The 19004-nt window shown below is 35.1% G+C and overlaps 1 protein-coding gene across 1 annotated transcript in view; it reads right to left on the bottom strand.

The window, feature by feature from the left end:
• Window positions 1-202: 202 nt before the first annotated feature.
• Window positions 203-19004, bottom strand: part of AP3S1 (adaptor related protein complex 3 subunit sigma 1) — a 29227-nt gene continuing 10425 nt past the window's right edge. The window contains exons 4-6 of the mRNA XM_058827652.1: window positions 16215-16286; window positions 11010-11117; window positions 203-1823 (exon numbers count right to left, since the gene is read on the bottom strand). Coding sequence (XP_058683635.1) covers window positions 1695-1823; window positions 11010-11117; window positions 16215-16286 — 309 coding nt within the window. The 3' untranslated portion in view covers window positions 203-1694. The remainder of the gene's footprint in view (window positions 1824-11009; window positions 11118-16214; window positions 16287-19004) is intronic.

Below are 19004 nucleotides of genomic sequence, written 5' to 3'. Positions count from 1 at the left end.
GAGCCAGTTAATTACTTAAATGCCACCTGAAATTTTTTGAAGCCTCAAACTATAAAGTTGATTTGGAAGAATAAATATTATTTTTGAGAGGTCTGGAGAGAGCAACTCTGTTTTCAAAAGCATTTTTTAAATGTTTAATGTTTATTAAATGTAATACAAAGAATATACATGAAGTTGTTATTCTCCCCTTAAGAAATACATTAAAATTCCTTGGATTGTATCAGATTTTCTACCTCAAAAGTAATTTCTTTTTCTCCTTTTCTCTCTCAAATGCTCCCAAAATACGTTAGTTACTGTTGATCAAACAGAAAACGTGATGTGCTTCAAAGCTTATCCTCTAGACTATGTCTTAACATTCAACTAAAGGAAAAGAACACTCAGTTTACATCAAATCCAAATCCCTGAAGTAGTGCAGTACCTCTCAGACTCGTCCTGAAATCTGTTGTTCTTGATGTTATTGCATTTTCATATACAGTATTGACTAAGTATTTTTTTTGAGAAAAAAAAGGCTTTGCAGGAATTCTTAAATATCCCAATGATGTTTTTATTATTTATTTAAACATACTTGTACATCACACAGAGCTTAAGAGCATGATCATAAAAAACAATCACTATCCCCCTTTTATGTTTTTTAAATCACAGAAGAGTTTAAGAGCTGAGCAACTTACGCAGAGGTGATAGCACTTAGATTTCTCTGAGGTCTTGACAATTCTATGTGTCTCTCAAATCCAATTGAATGTAGAGAATCACAAATATCACCAGGCACAGAGGCCCTATTAAAGTATCCCCATTTATCTTTCCAGCGCCTTTCTTTATCACATTATTTGATAGACTGTCATGTACAGGTTTGAACTGCCCAAATATAATCTCCTCAGCCCATTTTGTGCTTCTCACAACACAGAGCAATCACAGGGCCCATTTTTCCCCAAAACAAAGTCAGACCATCAGCAAAAGTCTATCAGATTGTGTAAGTATCAACATGTATATGTAAACAAAAGTCATTAAATCTTCGGTAAAGGCAGTTTTTTCCTTTAGTATAATAATGAACAGCTTTTGTGAGAAATGTAAAGAGCCAACATGTTCAGCACAATACCCCTGTGTAAGCCCTTCAGAGATTAAACTACAACATCAATGTCTGCTACAACAGTACTTATATATAGTCAATTGGCTCCATGATTAGGAAATAACATGGTTTATTGCAAACAGTAGACTTCAAAAAACAGGTGTTTCGAAGTCCAGTTTGTTATGATTTTATTTAAACAAAACATGAGTTAAATGTTTTCATGCAACATCTGCACTTAAGTATTAAATAATCATGACAAACAGAAGTAGTTAAAGAACGCACTAATTATAGACTTTGGTGAATATACAAAAAACCTCAGCATTATAGTTTATACAAAGTAAAGAATATCTTCAATTCTTCCCCAAAATACTGCAGCAGCTGAGACACAGTGATATGCCTTGCAAGGGCATAGGAATGTAATTTAGAAATCACGTGGGAACTACCCCTTTCCTTTAATTTCACAAACAAGACAAAAGCAACATTCAACTCCACACACTGATTTTTCAGGTTATGTCTATGCAGTACCTTGAGTTTTATCTGAACAGTAAAAGTTAGACATGTTTATTTAGTAAACAATTATGCAGTAAATCTCTATTACATTTCTTCCTTGGTATTACCTGGAGTAGCCATGTTATTTAAAAGTGGGCAGGTTTGGTACTTTTATACTGATGTCACCAATATTAATATTTCTTGGGATCTCTGGCAGATTCATATTCTTTACAGCTGAAACAGCCCGGGCTGGAGCTCCTGCTAAACCAGCCTGTATATAAAGTGAGGAAAAATGCAAGTCAGGCAAAGTTGGTCACAAGAAGATTCACCAGCAATATACACAACTAATTTTTCAAGTATTTCCATGGTTACACAATTAGAAAAACCACATGGCAATTGTGTTTGGAATGAAATGGGTTACTTGGAAATATTAAACCAGAAAGAGAAAACAGTTCACATACTCCTTTTTATATGGTAAAACATGTAATGTCAAATGGATGGAAAAGTATGAGAGGAAGGAACAGGAGGCTTATCCAAGCACATGTAATGTGCACATTATAGAACAGACAGTCTTGAGGTGTTGAGTGTCCAATGTGCTGCCTTTGTCTCTTACCTATTCCAGAAGTTCACATGGTTCACACTTGACTAACATTGGTTACAGACTCAGAAGAAGTAGCCTCAAAGTAACAAGGCGCTGAATGTCAGTCAAATCAATGGACAAACACACACACACACACACACACACACACACACACACACACACGTGTGTATCTATATACACATACAAATATATATATATATATATATATATATACACACACATGTATTTCAAGGTGGCTTAGACTAAGATGAAAAGGATAAACACCCTGCTTTTGTGGGTGACAAAGAGCATGCAGACAGATAATTTCTATGGACAAACTAGAATTATCTGTTGTCCCACAGTTACTAATTATACACTAACATATCTGCATCCCCTTGAGCATGACACAACAACACAATTATGCCAAATTAAACTATAAAATTAAATAGGACCTATTTTTTATTAAAGCCCTCTACTGCAGTCTCTTTGCACACAAAACTAGAGCCTTTCTGTATAAACATTCAAGTTTTACAATAGAGAATTACTGACTTGTGTTTAGTTGTGCTTTTAGATAAAGTAGCAGCTAGGTTTACACATACACTGAGGTTTATTATGGAATGCTAACAATTTACAGCTCACAGGCCTGAAGACATACCAAAATTCATCCTTCCATATTGCCTCTGAAAACACCTATTCAAAACATTGTTATTTTAAGAACTATTAAAACAAGACTAGTAAGTGTTACTACTATATCTGATGTTGTGAAAAAAACATGCTATTCATTTTAAGTACAGAAATGTTCCTCCTAAAAGTTCAGATTCTCTAGAATTAGATTTAGAATTTGAACTGTGGTTTTACTTCAGGCTTGCCACAAGAGTAAAAATAATTTTTATTTTTGCAAGGAAAAAAAAAGGAACAGAAGATTTTCAAAAGAAGAGCCCTTATTAGGAAAAAAAGACACCATATTCCAAATCCTCTGAGTATGTAAAAATAATTAACTTTTATTTTGATGTTTTAAAAGTAAGATCAAAAATATTCAAAACCAACAAAAATCACCATGTGAGTTTCAGAACTATTAGTTTGAGTGTGGCGTCTTGCAGGTCCAGTAAAAAGGACCAATCTATGAGAAACAAAGCAAGATGCTAGGAACTGGTTTTTTAAAAAGACTAAACCTGTAGAAATGGAAGGTCTTTAGGTTTGTCAAAGACTGAAGAAACCAGCCTATTTGCACATAAAGTATTTCTGAACAAGAAATACAGCAAACGAAGGAAGAAAAACTTTGAGAAGTTTGTGTCATATTTGATTATTAAAAAGTGTTGGTATGTATATACAACTCCAAGTATAACCTTGGTTTTCACTGAGATCCATTACAAGTGTAGGGTAAAATTACTGAGGAGTTTATCTGACTTCCACAGTGTCCATCTGGTCTACTGCACAAAAGGAGAGAGACACCCCACACACAACCATAGAGCTGTATCTAGAGATAACAACTCTCCTTCTGGAAGGATATGAAAAAAAAATATTTTCTCCCTTTTACTTATCTATTACAAGAAATAAACATGAAGTTAATGTAAGATTTTTCACTTAAAATCCTACCTACTGGTCTTCTTTCTCTCTTCAAAAAAATAAGGCAAGCCAAAATAAACTGATTAAAGTTTCTGATTTTGAACTAACCATCTATGTGGAAAGGCTAAAACATCTCAAATCTCTATATTTTAGTCATGGGATGATTCCCAGAAGAAGAAACAGAGACCAAAAAACTCTGAGTCATCTATTAACAGTATCTTCCCTGTCAAACCCTCCTCTGTGAGACATGCCAAAGTTGGGAAAAGAATGTGGGGGCAGAGAAGAAAGCTCAGAAAACTGAATCTCTAATGTAACCAGACTTGCTCTCACTTTCGTCCTGACATAACACAAATCATCAGTTCTCAGAAGCAGAGACTAACTAAAACTCAAAAGGTGCAAAAAAGTATTTTTAAACCCTCTTTTTCCTTCATTTCCTTTAACATCACCAAGTCTATCAGGTCATTCAGTTCAGAGGCTTTTTCAATAGCAGTATTTTCTTAAAGGGGAAAACCTGGACCTAACACTAGCAATATTAAGAAATGCAAGTATCCAAAATCTGCATCCTTGAATCTGCAATAAATTAAAGGAGCAGTATTAGAAATTGCAATTTGCTTCTATTTATTAAAAAAACAGCACACATGGCATGAAGATGCCCAACACTGTCCTTTTACATCTAAGAACTTGGAAATACTAATTTTAAATCAAGAGGTAACTACCAGCAAAGTCATATTGGATAAAACAAAAAATGCTTTTAATCCTTTAAATTCTATTTGCAGTAATGGAATAAAAATTTATTAAGCAAAATGGGGCAATGTAAACTGTTTTCCATAGAGATGAAAATACTAATTAAAAGCAATGAATTATATAATTTACAACTGAAACAAAGGGAAGTCAGAAAAATATAGTAAGTAATGACATGGCAGCACATGCTTGGCAATTCAAAGGAGAGGTGTCTTCTGGGTGACTTGGATGGAGATTCTTTACATTAATTTAAGGGAAGTTATTTATTCTTAATGGAAAAATAACATTTTTAGTATAACTGGTCATTATTTTTACCTACCTGCTACTATCCTCTTTATACAGACCTACAGTCCCTGCCTCCCGCCCCAATGGCATAGGATACAACGGAGACATAATTGAGAATTATTAAAAATACCACAATTGACATGACCACTGCCCTTCCACCCCCCTACGCACAGTCACAGCTCCCAGCTTGGAGTCATGTTTCATGAGGCCCATTCTGGATCAAAATCAGTGAAGATCCCTGACAAAACTGCTGTGATTGTCAGATTACCTATTTTTTTTACAGACAGATTATCTTTCACTATCAGATGCTGGAGTAGAGACTTTCAAATTACTACATTCTCTTCTCCTGTAATCCTCTGTATTAAGTGGGTTTGTAGAACAGTGGATACATAAAACGCATAGCAGGATGCTATTTAGCACAATTAATGTCCACCCTACCAAGCACAATACAGTTACACAGCATTTCTAAGAGAGAGCAAACAATTCACAAAAAATTGTCTAATGGATAAAGTGACTGAAAAGCACATTAACTCCAAAGCTGGATAACTAATACAATTCAAATGCTATTATATTTGAACTCCTTAGCACTCCTTTTTAGCATGTTAGGCAGTGACCTAGTATGCAGTCCTCCCATTTCTTTTCCTGGAAGTGAACTGTATTTACAAACACAAAAGTACAGCAAGTAAATAATTCCAGCCCCATGTGCTTTCGAGACATTTTCTAGAGGCACCAGATTAATACTGCTTTCACTGTAACACTCAACAAGTTACACCTGCCTTATTTATCATATAATTCAGCAGGTAAATTGGTGATGTGCAAAGAAAAAACTGTTCCACTTGAAAAAACAAAACATGTAGCAAGCCTTAAACATGCAGTGAATGATGAATTGTCTATCACAGCAAGCAAATGACTGAAGCAAAGTGAAACTGAAACTTCTTAAGACATAATTAATGCAATTTCAGAAAGACAATATGAATTGCATACAGTTGGTATAACAATAAGCCAATACAACACATTTTTGCTGCAGCTCCTTTGTACTCTCAAATTTCATTTATTACTGAAGGATGTGCTTTAATGTTGAAATGCTGCATATTAAAATTTTAGGTTCCATTATTGCAATAAATGCTTCTAAACATGTTCATATACTTTTAAAGAGCAATACTATATATGCAAAAAAGACACTATTTCATAGATTGAAATGGACACATTTAATAACAGGATTTTTACTCTACTGGTCCTAATCTATCATGTGAGAAACATAAGCTGTCATTAATTTACTTCGGTCATAATTAATCACTATAGAAATCGATTTTCTTTGTTCTTATCATCACCCTTTCTTAGAATCCCCAACTGGTAACTTCATTTCAAAGTGAACCCAGCAACCTTGTTTTACTCTTTAAAAAGAAATGCAGATCATTTGGGAAAAGTATTGGACATCACACACACTGTTAATATGCATATACAAATAAAAATGTTCCAACTGTCATCCCAAATAACTCTACACAGAGCTAGCTAGCATTAAAATAAATATATAGAAAAAACACAGCCTACTGGAAAACAAAATAATGAAGGCTAACACTGCAAAATAAGCCACCCTTTTCCAGATACTTCAGAGGTAGTAGGACCTCTCTGCTGCTGGTGTTTCACAGCAATGCTTTTTTTCAGAACAAGTATGACTTCAAAGCAGCAGGGATATGAAATCATGAAAGGATGCAATACATAATATAAAGGAATGATCATGTCCCCTGCTCATGAGGTTAAATAAATGAACATAATTAGAGAAAAACCAAAATGAAGTCTGCAAGTATATCAAAATGAGGCCAAACAGATAAGAAGACTTAAGACATACTCTTAGAAATTTTAAGCACTTGAATCACAAAAGGAGTAATGGATGGGAATGATTAATTATTTCGTTCTTTGTTTTTCATTGCCAGACCCAAAAATAAAAACAATATGTGTGAGCAGAACACAGAAAAAGAAAAGTAGCTTCGGACAAAAAGAAAAAAAACCAAACCAAACCAAAAATCTGAGCTCAAGCTCCCTAGTGTAACCAATGAAACAGAGACTATATGTTACAAGTGTTAGTTAACATACTAGGCAGAGGAAGGCCACGTCCTTGATGCTCTTCATGTGCTATAGCATACTTCAAATTTAGGTTAAAATGCTGCATGTTACCAAAAACTATTTCTACCTAATGCTTTTACAACTCAGTGTTACTAAATCCAATTGCGGAGTTATAGTTGTTAAATCTTAACGGTATTGCAGTACACTATATCCTAGGAAGATCACATGAAATGTAAAGAGCAAAGCTACTCGTAAATTAAATAAATTTCAACTGCTTAAGATTCCACCTGTTTAAAATTCCTGCAATTTGAGTACACAGAGACTTAAAACAAGTGGAAATTAATTTTGAAGAATTGCCATTAACACTGACTGACATTCAAACTGTTGAGCTAAACTAAATGTTTCAAACAACAAATGCCAGGTGACATTAACCATAAACCGAATTTCAAACATACAATTTCCTTCTCCTTTTTCTGTTCTTTGTTAACATTCATGTTCAGCGACTGCAGTTACCAGGATATCTTAGAGCAAAATCCAAACATTCAGATTATAATGACAGCAAATGTACATCTGAAGTTGAGTACATGCTGACAGCCCTTCTCATTCTATGTTCAGCATACTTAAGGCTGGATGATCAACTTCAGAATTTCTACACCATCTTTACAAATTGCATTGATAATTTCATTCTCTCTATACAGAACTATTTCAGTTGGTTTTGGTGGTGGGATTTTTAATGTTTCATTAAGTTTATTTTGAAGCTTCTCCTTGCAAGCAGGTAAAATCACTTTTATCTGGAAATACTAAATGGTGAAGCAAAAGAGTTCATATTACATATTTTAGATTATCAGGGACAAAATTCTTCCAACAAAGAAGTTATTTGTATAATGTCATCATATCTTGTTATCTATGTGTTCATTTTTTTTTGACAATAATTTTGCAGGGGTTTTTGGCTAATATTCATGCAAGTTCATATTCCTTTGTTTCTTAACAATGATACAAAGAAAAGTTAAATTCTAAAATGCAGGAAGAGAAATAAAATAAAAAATATGATGTCAATGAAAAGCTAGTAAAATACACTATAGCCAATAAAAAGATGAGGGAACTACAAGAAACTAGCACAAAAAGTAGGCTACAAGGACTAGTATGGGTATTTTTACACATAATTTTTGAGTCTGGCCTACATAATTTATTGCCTTTGACATCATTTTGCTTTCCCTTTTTGTTAAAAGTACATTTTTTTCTAAAAGTCAGCAATACCTTTGTCTACCTGTCCTGTCTGGGAGACTGAAAGATAAAGGTCTGTAAGAGAGAAGAATGGAAAGAGCCAGAAAAGATCAGGAGGTTCAGAAAAAAATGAGGCCCAACTTAAAAGTCTAAATCACACGCAGTTGAACACTCCAAATAGAGAAGAGGTAGCCCAGATTTACCTATAATACTTCCAGAAGCTTTGAATAAAATCCCCATGACCCCTCTCCCAAATAATTCCCTCCCTTTATCACCATAATTCTTTGGTTTTATAGGATTGACCAGAAACCCATTCACAGAATAACACTAAACTGAAAGGCAGGGAAATAAGGCATATAAGACAACATTGCTAAGGGTACAAATAGTTTTCTTTGTAGCCCATCCGAACAATATTAGCTGAATCACAAATCAAAGCTAGGGACTCCCTTATACTGGTTAATTAATCTCTGTTGAAAATATGAACAAATTCCTTGAGCTGATAACTTTGCTCAAATATATGTGAATTTAATAAATACATTCAGTCTTTTTCACTAAATTCTAACAGAAAGCCTGTTTAGAAACCTAGTGCAAAACTACACAAATACCTGATACTAAATAGCTACATTTTGTGTATTACTGAAAGCCAGATGGGCACAAAACAAACTGAAGTATTTCTGAAAATATAACCTAGTTACAGCTTTATTTGTTTCATTGTTTCAGCTATAAAAGAACAGGCAATTTAACCTTAAGATAGTTGCTTTGTAAATGCAAGAAGTATGATGGTGGTCTAAAAGCCAAAGGGACTAAAGCAACAGTGTTGTGGGCACAGGTGGCACTCCTATAAACTAGGGACTACATCAATAACAATTTCTATATTTTTTTAATTAAAGAAAACTAAGAAGATCCACTAGTTTTGATTTCTCAGTGACCAGAATTCAAAATTTGTTAAGTTATTACTTATTTTGATTTACATGGATTTGCTTGTGTCTTGAAAATATGTGTTCAGGAAAGACATACTGAAAGATTTACAATCTTTATCAAAGAAGACAAAAGGAAAAGAAATAGCAATCAGGAAATCTCTGTGGATATACATTAAACAAATTATTAATGATGTAAGGAAATAACTACCAGGTATTGTGATGTATCTCAGCATTACAGTAACTGTTAAATTTGAAAATAGTCACTGAACTAAGGAAAAAGAAAGTGTTTGTGGTGAGCAGACTGTGAAATGTTCTGCTTCATCCCAGTCACCAAGTGTTTCAATTTATCACTGCTACTTCTTTATCTTCTATAATTCACTCCTGAATGTAAAGGAACAAGTTTCTATTTGCTTTGCATACACTTGAAGTTCTATGTGTTTTTTTCAAGTCATCTACCATCTACTTTTATACTAAAAGCTCTTAATAGAAAGAATGACTTACTGATGAACAATGGAAGTCAGGGAGTATTGCTGCTGGGTGCACTGAATTGATGTGTTTCAGAAGACTAGTCAGAGATTAGTCCACAACTGATTTGGTAACAGAATTTACATAATTAAATGCTTTCATATTAAGCCAATACATACACAATACATGGTAGAACACAGCTGCTCGGGAAGTTCACTTTTTGGAAACACAGCTACTTTTCTATCAAATAAGGAAAATGTATGGATACAGAAGTTATTCAAACATAGTAAAAATTTATGAGAATAACTCCAAATATTCATCTCTGATCAGTGCTTCATTCTGAGTGTGAGAAAAACATTAAAATTAACACTTTGGACATCTTCAAAGTCTGCACAGAATCCTTTCAGATGCATATTGCTATGTACTGTGTAATATCATACCTAGCTTTTTCTTGTTTTTCACGTATTGTCCTATTCTTGGATATTGTTCGGGAGTTGTGCAAAACAATTAAATGTATTAAAAAAATGGAGGTGGCACAGCTTGAGACTGCAGAATCAGAAGAACAGTACACACTGTACCACAAAAAAAAAAAAACCTGAAAAATTAATTTCTCTCTTCATTGCACTTCTGTTAGAACAAAGAAGTTCTCTAGGTCCTCCCCTAAAATGCCGTTCAGTTCATATTTATGCCACCTGGAAGATTTCAGTCTACTCAGCTGACCTCACCTTTAGAAAGTCTCCAATTCAAGCAAAGGCTTGTTCAGAAACTTGGATACTACTGTTTTGATGTACTCTGAGGAATTACTCTCATCATTTAGAATCCAGCACAGACTTAGCTAACATTTATTAGCAGCATTTTGGCTTACAAGGCACATATGGTGACATTAAAGGGACAGTAATATTCTGTATCAAATATAAAGTAGCTCTAAGATCCTTTCTTGATCTAAATGTCTTTACTAAACACAGATTCAATAATTGTTGAATTGAAAAAGGATTCCCGCAACTCATGTGTGATCCCTCACTCAGCCTGTTATGGGCAAATACAGAATATAATTTTCTCACTCATTGAAGACCAAAGGCTCAGATTATCAAAATTTCTTAATTCATATTTACTCTGAAATGTCTAAAACTGGGCTTTAAATTCTATCTAGTTCATTTCAGTCCAATTTATTTTCTTGTATTGCAGTATTACTGCTGCTGTTTATTTCAGGTGCTTATAAGCATACTATCAGATAGAAGTATGTAGTCTTTGAAGACGCACTTTGTTTCTTTATCTGATTTTATCTAACTGCTGAAGTCACTAGTCCAGCATAACCAGTAGGCTGGAAATGAAAGATTTCCTATAAGAGAAACTTAGAGAACTACAGAAGTATCTTAATAGCAATGGTGCACAATGCTATTAGATACAAAAAGCAAAATCTCATCAGCAGCAACTAAGCAGTTATTACTTATGATGAAAGGTACAACACCCTCAGGTACACTGCAAATTTTTGGCACTATAAGTAGGCAGCTTACACTATTTATTTTGCTATGAAGGACTAAGAGTGTTATATAGCATGCATTTACTACAACCCCTTTTTCAGTTTAGAAACTACACACTGCATCCCTCTTACCTCAGATTTCTCCAGTTTATTTTGAGCATCAATCTGAGTGACAATTTCATTCATATTGGTCTCCAAAACCATTCCACCCATGACCATTTCAGCCAATATATTATGGACCTAAAAGAGACCAAAAGAGAATTCAAAAATGCAAAATATCCTCCATACAATCTTGAAAGATAGTCTAGGTACCTCAATACAGGGAAACGTGTATTCTGTAAGTCAATTAATGTTAGCATTTAATCTAAAGCCAGTTGGGAACAAAGCTCATAATTTCATGTTTCTCTCTCCAGAACCTTCTTTGTTCACAGCTCTGTTACAAACTCATCTGCTCTACCACTCATCAATACTAAGCAACTTCCACATTCCTCTTTCTTTGTTCCCATTTTCCATCCAATTTTTAAAGTTCGAAATAGCATCAACAGCAGTAACAGCTCTAGGAAACAGGTCCCGCAAGACTAAACAAATTGCTCACAAGTAGATGTCTAAACGCTACTTTGGACTACACCTGAGAAGAAAGAGATTCTGATGCTCACCCAGCACAGATCCCAAGATTTGGCTCAGAAGTAAAATTGACATTTGTGAGATACCCAATAAATATGGAGTCTTCAGCATCTACAGCTAAGACTGACAGCTAGGATTCAAACTGCAGGAGCACATAAACCAGCTGAGGACATTACTGAAATGGGTATGTTTAAATATCCCTCTTCCCTGAAGCCCTGACTTGAGGACATCTCTTCCCTTGAAAGCCATGGTTCATGAACTACTGCTTCAGAGTCTGCATTCAAAGCGTATTAAAGACTTGTTTTGGTTTTCTTTTCTTTTTTAAAAGGCATTCTTCTGCACACTTACTAGTAAAAATCTGGAGTTACCATGCTATGTATAATATTTTAATCCCATATTACTATTTAAATCTGAAGACAAGGAGCATTTTTCTACTTTTCAGAAATAAACATGTGCAATCTGGTATCTCAAAAGCGTAATTCTAACTACTAGTTTGGACATTGTCCCAGTTTCCCCGTAGAGCAAGGATAGAAGTAAATCTCAAATAACCCAGAGGTAGCACATCAAAATCCAACAGAGTTCTTGGTTTTGTGCCATACCTAAAAAACAAAATTGAATTTGTTTCCCTGATAAATTTTAAGTGCATTTCTGTACAAATATTAAATTAATGAATCTAGAAAGGCTGAAAAGTGCTCTTCTTCAGGCCCCTTTGGGCTCTTCCAAAACCTTTCTTTCTTTCTATATACTTCTTACTCCTTTGCCTCTCTAGAATATTTAACTTCTTCCTTTAACTATACCTTGGGTCATGCTTCTTACCTTTCTCTGAATATTTTTGTACTTTCAGGATGCAATAGTGAAGTCTAACACACAGTATTTAAAAATGTTCAAAGTACAGATGGCATTAAAGAAACTTGACTATTCTGTGTTGCCCCACTTTTCTTCTAAAGGGCATGGTTTTCTTAATAACAGCATATCATCAACTTTAATTGGTAATCTGCATATGAAAGGAATTCACTGCTTTGACTAAATAAATTATGCAACTATTGTAATCCATTGATTCCCTCCTCTTAAATATATATTTGCTTGTATGCAAGCAGCAGCAAGACAAAAATAAACAGTAACTGTTTTTCTTTTCAAATTGCAAATTTACTGCAAATATATATATTAAAAGTACAAATACACATTATTGTCTCTATCTTTTCTTATTTAAAAAAATCACTAATTATTTTCCTAATGAAACACATTAAGTAGCAATGAAGTGCAAAAGACACTCCAATAGTGTATTCAAAATAGTACTTAAGTGAAGGACTGAAGACACAACAAATACACATCTTATATTCCAAAAAGGATCTGACTGCTGAGAACACCAGCTTTTTAAAAAACCTGAAACTGCTGTTTTGCAGTAACAATTTTAAAGTGTTTTTACAAAAATCAAGAGTGTTTCCTATTTATGTTTGATGGACTCTCTAAAACCATGAAGAAGAATGTATCAAGGAAGGAATGTATCAAGTAAAATTTCTCTCAAGAAAACTTGTCAAACACATTTTCTTGTCTTCAAGAAATTTGATTCTGGATAGTTCACTGTTCTGGTTAGATAATAAACTCTTGCAAGAGATCATGATACTCCCAGAGCTATTCCAATAGGTGCCAAAAACTCATGAAAAAACAAAAAGTATTCCCTTACATCCCTAGCTGAATGCATTCTATTATTTTAGTTGTATAATAGCTTTCAGTGATGCCTTTTCCATCAGAAAGCATTAGACTCTTGGACTCAGTGTGGGAACCAGTGCAAGACTAAAACAAACCTGCACCTCCTCCTCACAAGACATGTAAAAATGTCTTGCTCCAGCTACAGCAAGTTTTTTGTCTGCTTGTAGTACAGATGATCTTTTAAAGGAAAAGTTAAATTCTCTCCTGTACAAACTACACTCCAATGACACCCGAAGTCCTCATCTGCTACAGCATATTAGAAACACTCATTCCCATCTATATTCCACTCTCCAAAGGAATTTCTCATACTGTATCATTCTTGAATAAGCATCTGTCTTGGCTCCAGGTTACTATAGTCACTGCTGAGTCCTGCATGATTATAAACACCTGATGAACATAAATATTTCCTTACAGAAATACCACATAAAATGTTACTAAGGAAGCAACAGCTGTTGAGATTACATAGTTTAACTATTCTACATTTCACATCTTTTTACAAGAAAAAAATGTTGGTTTAGGCAGCTCTCACAAGAGAATTGCAAGAAAGCAACCTCCCACAGCTCCATCAAGAAGTGAAGACAAAAGACAAAACAGCTCTCATTCAAATAACTTAGCCAATCCTCACTTTTCTCAATACCAGACCAGTCAAAATACAAATATTTCAAAGGTTTCACTCCAAACACCACACACAAATAAGCACCCAATATAACTAAGACTATCAAGATCAAATAGGAGCAATTGTTGTTTTTCCCTTTTGCACACTTGAAATATATTAACAAGCCAGGCCACAAATATCTGGCAAGAGGAAGTTCATGCATTAACTGTGAAGGCTCAGTGCATTATGCTTCTTGACAAGGTTACCTTACCAGCAGTTTAAAGACAATTTAGCAGTCTAAATTCTCACAGATGCATCTTCCTGTTTTGTTCTCAGACCTACAATAATACTGATGAACTTAAACTGGAGGGGGGGGAAAAAAAAGGAAGAATGGAGATGACACCAAATTAGTCACAGCTGCACAACTAATGCTACTGTACAGCTGGTGGCAGCCTTGCATTACTACAGAAGTTCATGTCTTTATATTGAACTATTTTATTCATTTACACTCCAGTTAAAAACCACTGTACTGTTTAATGTCACATTCCAAGTTTTTTAACTCAAGGTTTCACTGACTTCTGCTGTGAAAATGGATTTTTACTAAAATATCTAATTAGTATTTACAGTTCCCATTCTCCTCAGAGTTTAAAAATTCTAGTAATTTAATAATTTAATGGGACTCTCGGCAGATTTTTAGATTTTTAGTAAAACAAATGAAACAGTTAAATTCTAATGTTCATTTGTTATGTAATTTTAAAGAAGGAATATAATCTCACATCCAGTTAAAGTAAAATAGTCATTGAGAAATTCAACATTTTGAAGCACTTAAGTTCTCTACATATTATTAGAAATATTTTGTCTCTCAAGTTATGTAAGTAATACTCTTTAATAAAATATGCTACAGAGCAACAGCTTGGAGTACGTATCAGCCAAAGCATTCTTCGGCTAAAGATCAAGCTCCTTCGCACAAAACAACTGCAGTACTTTCGTTCTTTAAGCTCAGAAGCCAATATATAAACCACTCATAAACTCTTCTGTACTTTAATCTGTTGTTTTTGGAAATATCCAACATGTTCCACTCATGGAAATTACTAGAAAACCTAATGACTTTTCACGACCCAAGTACTGGTTAAACGCTAACTCTAGGTAATCTGCATTTCACTCTCTGGTCAAGGTGCAAGCGTTTCTTCCAAAAGAACTTTCTGATTCTGAAATAAACTGAGTCAATCTGAAATAGTTCTTTCAGATACCTGTCTTGGTATTATTTTCAGTCTACTTTTTCTATCTTACTTTTCTTTGACATCTTTTGCTGCTGATGCAGAAAGATGTTCATAGATGGGGAAAGATGACTACACAGAGAGCAATAGTAGGCACAAAATGCAACTGAAGGAATAAATTCTGTATATTAAATTCTCAGCATTTTATGTATTGCATCAAAAAACATCAAAGTCCTTTTAAATGAAAGGTGATGTTTATCTAAACTAGATTAATAAGTAAAACACTTGTTTCTTATAGCTGGGAATATTCAAACAAGGTTATTTCTAAATGCTTGCAAAAAAAACAAAGACTATTTGAGATTTTAAACATAAACATCCACACAGCATTTAAAGTACATGATCATAGCATATGAAAGGCACCCTCCAATCCTAACTGGAAAACACTTAACAATTTCAGTTCTGAGTTATATAAAACCTAACCATGAACAAAATTGAACACATTATTTCTTGAAGCACTTCCTACTCTAAGAATATTTAGATGTCTTAGGTTTTACAATTTTATGTACAGTATTACTATGCAAATCTCCTGTACTATTTTATTGTTCCTCAGAAAGGCATGTTCCATTACTGCTTTCAAGTAAAAGAAGAAGTATTTTAGTAGAAACAATCCAGATTTCACTGATATCACAGATATAACAGAATCACGGAATCAGTAAGGCTGGAAAACACCTCCAAGATCCTCAAGTCCAACCTTTGACCAAACACCATCATGTAAATTAAGTGACATCACTAAGCCTCCAGTTGTTTCTTGAACACCTCTGGTTATGATGCCTCCACCACTCCCCAGGCAGTCCGCTTCAATGCCTGACAACTCTTTCAAGGAAGAAATTCTTCCTGGTATCCAGCTTGAGGCCATTTCCTTTTGACTGACTGTGTTTACTTGGGAGAAGTGACCAACCGCCATCTTGTTACAATGTCCTTTCAAGTGGTTGCAGAGGGCAGTGCTGCTCCCACTGAGCCTCCTCTCTCCAGCCTGAACACACCCGGCTCTCTCAGCCACACCTCACAAGACTTACTCTCTAGACCCTTCACCACTTTGTTACCCTTCTCTGGAAAGTAAGGCAGAGCTTAATACCAAGTATCAGCTGAACCAAACATTCACAAAAATATTACAGGATGTCATCACAGTACCTTGTCTACATGGAAGATTAAATCCAGCTCACAGACATTTTCAAAACATTTGTCGAGTGTTTCCACAAATACCTGCAAAAAGGGAAAAAAAACACCAAAGGTCAATCTTTAACAAAAACTCTACAGTTCCATTAGGTGTGAGCTTTGAGAAAAACAAATACAGAAATTAAACACTGGTCAGATCTTAAGGCATTAAAGGTATCTACAGAAATTATGAGGTTAACATTATGTCAAAATATGTTATCTATGTAGAGGGCAAAACTGTATGCACATGTCAATTTAGGTTAAAACTGCTTAAAGACACACTGTTTTAAAAAACAGATTCATCTTGAAAAACCAGTAACATAACCTATACTATAATTTTCTCAGCTGTGATTCAAAGTACTTCTTTCCATTTCATTAGAACTCAATTATGAATAAAATTCAGCTTTTCCCATCGCTATTTTTAATAATTACTACATTGTAGACATCTCCTAGTTATCCAGACTGCTAACTTTGCTGTTAGAAGCATCCTTCCAGCAGCTTTCACCTGACTTAGACACACTGAATAGAGGATGAAAAGGGCATCTGTCTTAAATGTTACACCTCCTGATCCTGTCAGGCATATCATCATATATTTAGAAAAGCCTAGCGCTTTATAAACAGGCAAAGAAGTCCTTTATGAATCCAGAATATAAAAGCATAAAGTAGAAAAATCCAAGCAGTGCTGCCTTCCAGCCACTGATGCTCCCTGCCAGACACAGGCTGTACATCACTTTGCCCTAGGTGTTTCTGAAACAGATTCTTTGGCATTTATACTTGTACTTTGGTACACCAAGAGCACCCAATCCAGAATTAGTCCAGATAATGAAATGATGATTGTACTTGCAGTCCTGAAGTTCCTGAATGCCAATCACCATGTGCTTGTGGTGAGTGCTGTCAAAGACTCCAATCTTAAGAGAGCTGTACGCACAGTTCCTTCTGTCCAATGGATAACTCCTATGGACACAGGTTATGTCAAGATCTCTCTAAGTTAAATGAAAGATTGAGCTTAGGGTCTTCAAAGTTAAAAAGAATTTCTGTAAGAATTTATTGCTCTTTTATTAATGGCAAGAAAATAAATTGCAGCTTCTTGGAAATTTTAATCAGGTTCATATGTTTCAAGGCCATTTTGTCACAATATGTATTAAATATTTTTAATTAAGATATCACTGTATGAAATTTTTTATTCAATTCTAAACTCAAACATCCTAAAGAAGCAGTATGGGAGACAAAAAACTCACTTTGATTCTCTGTTCCACATGATTTATGAACCCCATCTTAGTATTTGAGAGGCACCAGATTTCAAACTGCCTAGGCCCAGAAAAATAGGAATGAGAATCCATGTCCTGACATAGATCACAGAATTGTTTAGGTAGGAAACCTAAAGATGAATGAGTCGAACAGGTAAACTAGCACTGCCAAATCCAGCTCTAACCTAAGTCCCTGAGTGCCACATCCAGATGTTTTTAAAACCCTAGGCATGGTGACTCCACCACTTACATGGGCAGCCCATTCCAATGTCTGACAAACCTTTCAGTGAAACTTTTTCTAACAGCCAGTCTAAACCTCCCTTAGCAAAAATTAAGGCTGTTTCCTCTTGTCCTATTTCTTCTTTCTTGGGAGAAGGGATTGAAGCATCTCTATAAGCCCCTTTCACATAGCTGTAGAGAAAGACAAGGAACCCTCAGTCCTTCTTTTCTCCAGGCTAACATACCCAGCTCTCCCAGCCACTCCTTATAAGACTTGTGCCCCTTCACTGTCTCCACTGACTTTCTCTGGGCTTGCTCACCAGTGCCCAGTACAGAGGAACAGTCACTGGCCTCACTATTGCTGATCTAAGCCAAGATGCCATTGGCCTTCCTGGCTGCCTGAGGATAGCTGGTTCATGTTCAGACACTGTCAACCAGCACCACCAGGTCTTTTTCCACTGGGCAGCTTTCCAGCCACTCTGCCCCTGTAGCACTGAGGGACTTTTGTGACCCAAGGGCATTTGGCTCTGTCAAACATCATACAATTTGACCGTGGCCCATCACTCCAGCCTGTCTGATTCCCTCCAGCAGATCAACATTTCCACCCAGCACAAACTCATCTGCAAACTGGATGAAGGAACACTTGAACCCCTTGTCTAGATCACTGATAAAGATATTAAAGAGACCTGGCTCCAATACTGAGCTCTGAGGAACGCCACTGCTGACCAGATGCCACCTGGATGTAACCCCACTCACCTCCACTCTTTGTGGATTAAAGTCCTGGTTCTACAGACATTTATTTATATCTACAGACACAGTGAAACAGATAGGCATTACATTAGCCATCTCCAACAGTAGCCATTACCAACAAAGATTACTTTTACATCTTAATCACTGGTCTTCAGATCCTGCTCACACTGTAAAAGAGAGGACAACCACACCTTGCCCTCACAATTACTACCATTATTGAAGTCTTTAAAATGTTGAAGTCAAACTACAAATTAACTGATGATCCATGAATTTAGAATAAGCACTATTCTTCAATAACAAAATACAAATCTGTCACTTAAACTAGGAACATAGAGCTTATTCAGAGGCAGACTCAAGACAATAAGGTTTGGTGACAAGTTAACTAAGAAAATTAATATGCTTCTGTTAAATTATACTGAAGCTAAGCAAAGCAGGGATCTTTTCTTCAAGCAGTTGTTAATTCATTATGATAATAACAGTTTTCTATAAAGAAGAGATGTGAGCAAACAAAAAAAACTTGTATGTTAAGCAGAAAAAACTACACATTTGA

This window comes from Poecile atricapillus, chromosome Z (genome assembly GCF_030490865.1).
Source record: "Poecile atricapillus isolate bPoeAtr1 chromosome Z, bPoeAtr1.hap1, whole genome shotgun sequence".
Taxonomy (NCBI): Eukaryota; Metazoa; Chordata; class Aves; order Passeriformes; family Paridae; genus Poecile; species Poecile atricapillus.
This window is presented reverse-complemented; position numbering and strand designations above follow the sequence as displayed.